The 7,137-nt window shown below is 37.2% G+C and overlaps 1 protein-coding gene across 2 annotated transcripts in view; it reads right to left on the bottom strand.

Moving 5' to 3' along the window:
- The window catches only part of LOC125650408 (mortality factor 4-like protein 1), a 27,000-nt gene extending 20,065 nt beyond the window's left edge, over nt 1-6,935 (bottom strand). The window contains exons 1-3 of one of the 2 annotated variants that reach the window (XM_048878701.2): nt 6,736-6,935; nt 5,007-5,053; nt 2,956-3,023 (exon numbers count right to left, since the gene is read on the bottom strand). In XM_048878701.2, the coding sequence (XP_048734658.1) occupies nt 2,956-3,023; nt 5,007-5,053; nt 6,736-6,763 (143 nt within the window). In that variant the 5' untranslated portion in view covers nt 6,764-6,935. The remainder of the gene's footprint in view (nt 1-2,955; nt 3,024-5,006; nt 5,054-6,735) is intronic. The other variant, XM_048878703.2, reaches the window with a different exon arrangement.
- Nucleotides 6,936-7,137: the final 202 nt, after the last annotated feature.

The raw sequence follows: 7,137 nt of genomic DNA, 5'->3' as shown, positions 1-7,137 counted from the left end.
TCTCAGAGGATATTTTCGAAATCTTGCAAAGCATTGGAAAAGATCGATGTCGGAAAAATTTCTAAATTCAAATAGTTAAGGGGAAGAGGGGGTAAAAACTCGTAAGTTTCTGTCATCCGACATCGATTACACGTTAGTGGGGAAAAAAGACAACTGACTTTAAAACCACATAATCATACATTTTAATAAACGTTTAATAGTTTCAATGTACACTTTCATTTGTTTTACTTGTTAATCGATTAGTTTCAACATACTTCATATTTAGTTTTGAATTGGGGGGGTGTGTGTCTTGGTGAGAACTATGCGAACTCAGTTTTCTCTAACATTGAATATTTGATCTTGCCCCTAAAATAATTTGTCAGATTAAGTAAGGGCTGTTCCAGAAATGATCAAATGGGGGGGTCGGGCGGCAAATGATATTTTTTTGTGTGGGTGGTCGTATTTTTTCATATTTTAATTGGTCCGTGGTGGGATTGTTAATAAAATATTTATTATGGGTAGTGGGTAGTTTCTATTGTTTTATTTTGTGCCACGTGGGTGTTGAGTTTTCAGAATATTTTTATTGTCGCTCTTGTCATGTTGGTTACAAAACGTCGGAGGGAAAATTGAAAACGTGCTTTCGAAATGCTGCTTTCGAAATCGAAAGTAACATAGAACTATTCAAGTTGTCGCTCTTTGCAGCGCATAACTTTTCCATTCCGGCACTCTTCAAATTAGAGGTGCGTTTAATAGGGTCCCTTTGGACGTGATGGCGGCGAACTCTGTTCTGTAGATTATTACACAGTTTACAGTGCATCGATTTTGGGAATATTTTGAAACCAATAGGTATTCCGTTTTCTAATAAAAATAGGCAAACCTTAGTTGATTTATACGAGGGTACCGATGCGTTATATTTATCAGTCGGTGTGATGGTGATATAGAGGCCTCCAGGCGCGGGCTCCATTAGAAGACGAACGATTCGTGGAAAAACATATCCATACCCATTTCATGATAACAGCATCGTTTGGACTCCCAATCTTTCCAACATTCCCGCCATAGATGCCTTTGATTGTTGATGTGACATCGTTTCTTCAGAACTACTGTGATACAATGTTGCACAGGCATTACCGCGTCATTGACTAGAATGTTTGTCCCGAAAACCTCGCGAGATTTGTACCGTTTTCATTTTTAAAAATATTTTTGTGGTGGGTCTGGTTAGTTTTTTGTTTTTTTTTATTAGATGGGTCATTGTAAAATGAGTTTATTAATTTGATGGGTCATGGGGTAATTTTTTATTTTTTTTTATGGGTGCTTGGTATATACAAAAGGTGCCTCCCGACCCCCCCCATGTATTTATTTCTGGAATAGCCCTAATAAGATCAATAGATATTCTACTTCGAGAAAACATTTATTTTCAACACATGGCATGCTTTGATGTCTTTTGCTGTTATATATACCCACATTTTCGTAAGAAATTCGGAAGTAACCATCGCTAGATACTGTTAATTGAATGAACAACGGCAAGTTCTGTGAATTCTAGCAAAAACTAAATTCCCCAAACCACCCCTCTCCTGTACATGTAACACATTATTAAAGAAATTCAGCATTTCGTTAGCATTCTATAACGTCATAATAAACCACAGCAAAGCCAAAGGTCGATTGTTAATGTTGCGATACTGGCGTACCTTTGAACCTATATCACTGGTCCACCCCTAACTGTATGTCCATAGGAGTTTGAAATTTTATCAATAAAGTTAATCAAATGTACTTGATTGACCAAGCCTTGAGCTATGGTCAATCACGTATATTTTATTAACTTTATTGATAAAATTTCAAGTTCCTATGGTATGTCCATGATTGCGATTACCCGTTGTATGAACGCGACACTCGCTTCGTCAATATATATATATAAAGTCTCTTTTTTGGAAGTAAATTACAGAAAAAACTCTAAACACTTTGTTGAAATATTTCGACTGTGTTACCGGTCTTCTTCACGAAAACACGACTGAAGAAGACCGGTAACCCGGTCGAAATATTTCAACAAAGCGTTTAGAGTTTCTCTCTCTCTCTCTCTCTCTATATATATATATATATAACTGACTCGGCCTAAATTGCAATAAAATCAGTAGCAAAGAAATTTTCAACACTTCGTTCGTGTTCAGACCACAGGGCCTCGTCACGAATTGACCCTCTCTATTCAATATTTACATTTATTTGTAAATATAGAATAGACGATGTCAAATTTTAAAAAGACAAATATTTCGTGACGAGTCCCTGTGTTCAGACGAAATATGCTTCTCTTGGATTTTCTTTGCAGTTTCTTGAAAGTAATTTCCCTAAAAATTTTCTCGCAGTTCTACAAATTAAAGACACCTTTGGTACATTGTCAGGGGTACAAATATTTCTTCTTAATAAATTTTGTCTGATTTCTCTATTAATACACACTTGATTTCTTTTTAATTTCATACTCGATTAACAAAAGTACATCCGGTGTCAGCTTCGTTGGCGACATTTTCGGTGTAAAAGTTCCCATGATTGACAATTTTATAACGTGGCCTTTGCGACGCCTAATTTCTCACTGATTTTACCATAAAATAAACCCTCGGCATGTAATTTTAAAATCTTTTTGGTATTGGTTTTCCCTTTTCGCAGTCTCTTCCATCGTGCTAAAAGATTATGTAATGACACGCTAGTGTAAAGACACGTGTGACCAATTCCCGCCCCTTTAAATATTGGTCCAATCGCAGTGAATGTTCTTTCCTTAATGCATCAACATTGACAGATTTGTTTTGAAACCAACTATCCGAGACCTCGAATGAACTTGAGAAGCTGAGTCGTTCACACTTACTGTAAATTCACAGTAATACACTTTCTTCCTTTACTCCCTGTTCTTATTGTAGTGCATAAAATTGTTAATCCATCCATTTATATCACTGAATTCTAAGAAACCTTCGATGTCCTTAAGCAAAATCTTACTTTTTGTTCCATCCATTGTAGTGGATGAAGTACTGGTTAACTTTGTCTTTGACTTCAAATTTGACACACTAAATAAAAAACAGCATCATATTATCTAAAATTTCTGAACATTGCATGGTACTTTCAAAGGTATTATTGAAAATATTCAGTATAAAACAAGATGTGTTTGTGACATATTGATGCCCGTTTGGCAGCAAAGTTGATAATGGCCAAATTTCAAGCTTTTCAAAAGTAGGTCAAACCCCAAGGTCAAGGTTAATGTTTTTTAAAAAAACATGTCAAACCCCAAAGTCAAAAGATCAAAAGCTTTGCTACCTAAAACAGGCCCATGGGCCACATCGCTCACCTGAGTCACCTTGGCCCATATCTAAAGATTTTCACTACATACTCGCATGTAAAACTTTGATCCTCCGGGGGCCATGATTTTAATAAACTTAAAATCTGCACTATGTCAGGAAGCTTTCATGTAAATGTAAAATTTTCTGGCCCAATGGTTTTTGAGAAGATTAAGATTTTTAAAGATCTTCCCTATAGATTTGTATGTAAAACTTAGAGTCTTAGATCCCCTATAGTGGCCCCACTGTACCCCCGAGGATCATGGTTTTCACAAACTTGAATCTGCACTATGTCAGAAAGCTTTCATGTAAATGTAAACTTTTCTGGCTTGGTGGTTCTTGAAAAGAAGATTTTTTAAAAATGTTCCCTATATATTCCTATGTATAACTTTGATCCCCTATTGTGGCCCCATCCTACCCCTAGGGGCCATGATCTGAACAAACTTGAATCTACTTTATACCAGGAAGCTTTCAGGAAAATCTTCACTCTTATGGCCTAGTGGTTCTTGAGAAGAAGACTTTCAAAGTTTTTCCCTATATATTTGCATGTAAAACTTCGATCCCCTATTGTGGCCCCACCCTACCCCAGTGGTCACGATTTTAACAAACTTGAATCTCTACTATGTCAAGAGGCTTTCATGTAAATCTCAGCTCCTCTGGCCCGGTGGTTCTTGAGAAGATTTTAAATGACCCCACCCTGTTTTTTGCATTTTTGTGATTATCTATCCTTTGAAGGGGGCATGGTCCTTCATTTGAACAAACTTGCATTCCCTTCACCCAATGATAACTTGTGTCAAGTTTAGTTGAAATTGGCCCATTAGTTCTGGAGAAGATGATTTTATTATATATCAGCATGTAAAACTTTGATCCCCTATTGTATCCCCACCCTACCCCTGGGGGCCATGATCTGAATAAACTTGAACCTACTTTATACCAGAAAGCTTTCGGGTATATCTCCACTCTTATGGCCCAGTGGTTCTTGAGAAGAAGAGTTTTAAAAAATTTTCCCTATATATTCGCATGTAAAAAAATTGATCCCTTATTGTGGCCCCACCCTACCCCCGGGGTCATGATTTGAACAAACTTCAATCTCCACTATGTCAAGAAGCTTTCATGTATATTTCAGCTTTCTGGCCTAGTGGTTCTTGAAAAGATTTTTTAACGGCCCCACCCTATTTTTGCAATTATCTCCCTTTTGAAGGGGGCATGGTCTTTCATTTGAACAAACTTGAATCCCCTTCACCCAAGGATGATTTACATCAAGGTTGGTTGAAATTGGCCCTGTGGTTCTGAAGAAGAGGTCGAAAGTATTAAAAGTTTACAGACAGACGACAGACAAAGGGCGATCAGCAAAGGTCACCTGAGCTTTCAGCTCTGAGCCTCAGGTGAGCTAAAAAAAGGTCTTGTCACAAGGAATACACATATGAAATATGAAAGCCCTATCACCATCCATTCAAAAGAATGTCAAACCCCAAAGTCAAGGTCAAAGATTTTGGTACCAAAAGAAAGGTCTTGTCAAAACAAATAAACAAATGAAATGTTAAAGCACAACCACCATCCATTGATGATTTAAAAGTTATGGCCAAGGTTAAATTTTTTGCGGACAAACAGACAGGCAGACAAAATACTATATGTCCCCAAATCTCTTATTACAGGGGCAAAAAGCCCCCTATCCCCCCCTCCCCCCCCCCCCCAAGAAAAGAACTCCATACTTACCTTAGCTTCATATAGCAAAGGACCATGAAAGCAAAGCACTTTCTCTCCTGCAAACACACAATGAATGAAAATTTGAATGTGATGAAAACTCAGATACATATATCAATATATCATTAAAACCAGTAGCTTTGAACTTTTCCTCTAAAGTTATTAAATGAATAGCTGTGACAGAGCAACACAAATGTCACTGCCCAAGGGCCTGAGTTATCCAAATGGACACGTGTAATTATTTGACCTGTGATTTATCTATATCCCAAATGTCCACACGTGACTGAGATAATCAGCAGAAACTGAATTGTTTAAAAGTCTACATCTAATGGGTATAACTCTGCCAAAAAATTATCTGACTGGAACCATAATGTTACTTGACCTGCATATTCTCATTATGTATCTATATCCCATATTTCAATTCAAAATGTCCAAGTAAGACTGAGATAACTAGATATCATTGTGATGGCAAACATAATAAATATAACATCATTTGCTAGGTTCAATGTCCATAACTCTTTTAAAAAGAGGTCAACAAAGTCCAAACTCATTTGATCTGTAACCCATCTGCGCTAGCCTCCCAACTTCCCCTACAGTGTTATCTCGCTAAAACGCGATTATCCCTCTTTAGTGAGAGTAAATATATCCCGTACAACCAAGGAAACACCCATGAAGTACATCTCTTCTTGTTTCACGTGAGAAGAAGAAAAAATGCTGAAATGTCTGATACTTCTGCAAATATATAATTCAAAACAAAAACACTCATGATGTGCACTGGATTTCAGCCTCCTTTCCCTCTTACGCAGCAACATTGATATGAAATTTCTTGACTGTGTTCTCAATTTTATAGAGACAATTCGCTTTGAGTTGATTGTGTGTCGCACTTATTCAACATTGCACGGAACTTGCCATTTTTTCAATAAAACCACCAAAACACCTCTTTATAGTAATGTTACTTTCTCACTAAAGTGGGGTAATCGCATTTTAGCGAGGAGATTTCAGGGAAGTGTTCCCAACCTGTTAATAAACACAGAGTTGATGGTAATCCGAGATTCCTCCGACGCTTTCCCCCCTTTTATATTGTGACAGGTGCGGGGGAGAGTCAGAGCGGACTCCAGATTGAAAAAGTAGAATTCAGCGACACCAGCTGGTGTCGCTTCTTTAACAACCTCTTACAACTTTATTTCGCGGATCTTCCTTCTAAGACACGAGGAGTCAGTTATCGGAAGACAATTCTACAAATAGATCATGATTAATACGATGCTATCCTTGTTTAAACGGCCCTAACACCGACAAATGAAGCATTACTTGAATTAGGTCACCGCCTCGCCATTCTATTTCTTTGCGAATGACGTCCGCACATAAACACACAAAATTTCATCGTTTAAACGGCGATAGCATCGTATTAATCATGATCTATGTGTAGAATAATCTTCCGATAACTGAATCCTTGCGTCTTGGAAGATAGATCCGCGAAATTCAGTTGTAAGAGGTAGGTAAAGCAGCGACACCAGCTGATGTCGCTGAATTCCCACTATTCAATATGGAGTCCGCTCTGACTCTCCCCCGCACATGTCACAATATAAAAACGGGGGTAAGAGAAAGAGGAATCTCGGATTAAGTTGATGGTTGTGTCCGATTGTATGTTACCTTTACTTTTATTCCAGATTTCCAATGAATAGGCCTATGGCCAATTAACTACAAAAACACACTTTCAACTTTCATAAAATATGCAAATTACCTTCTTGGAATTTCATTTTAGGTGGCATGATTGAGAAAAAACAAAAAAATTATTTTACCGCGACTCAAAATAAATGGGTTTAATGCGAAGAACGTCACATCCGGCTGTGTAAAATGATTATGATACAAAACCATAGTTGAAACTATGCATATCCCGGGTTAATCTGATTACGATGTGCATGAAAAAAAACCCTCAAAAAACCAACCAAAAAAAAACACGATACAGTTTTTAAAAAATATATTTAGAGGATTAATTGAGCTGTTCAGCTGGCGGTATTCTCCCCACATATATGTAGTTTGTTTTTAAGGTAGCTCCATCCTCGTGTGACTTATCAATATTAATGGTTAAAAGTGGAAAAACTTTATTAATTTCCACTCAATATAGTTTAATTTAATTAATAAC

This window comes from Ostrea edulis, chromosome 5 (assembly GCF_947568905.1).
Source record: "Ostrea edulis chromosome 5, xbOstEdul1.1, whole genome shotgun sequence".
NCBI classification, from domain to species: Eukaryota; Metazoa; Mollusca; class Bivalvia; order Ostreida; family Ostreidae; genus Ostrea; species Ostrea edulis.
The sequence above is the reverse complement of the archived record's forward strand: the minus strand, read 5'-3'. Positions and strand labels throughout refer to the sequence as shown.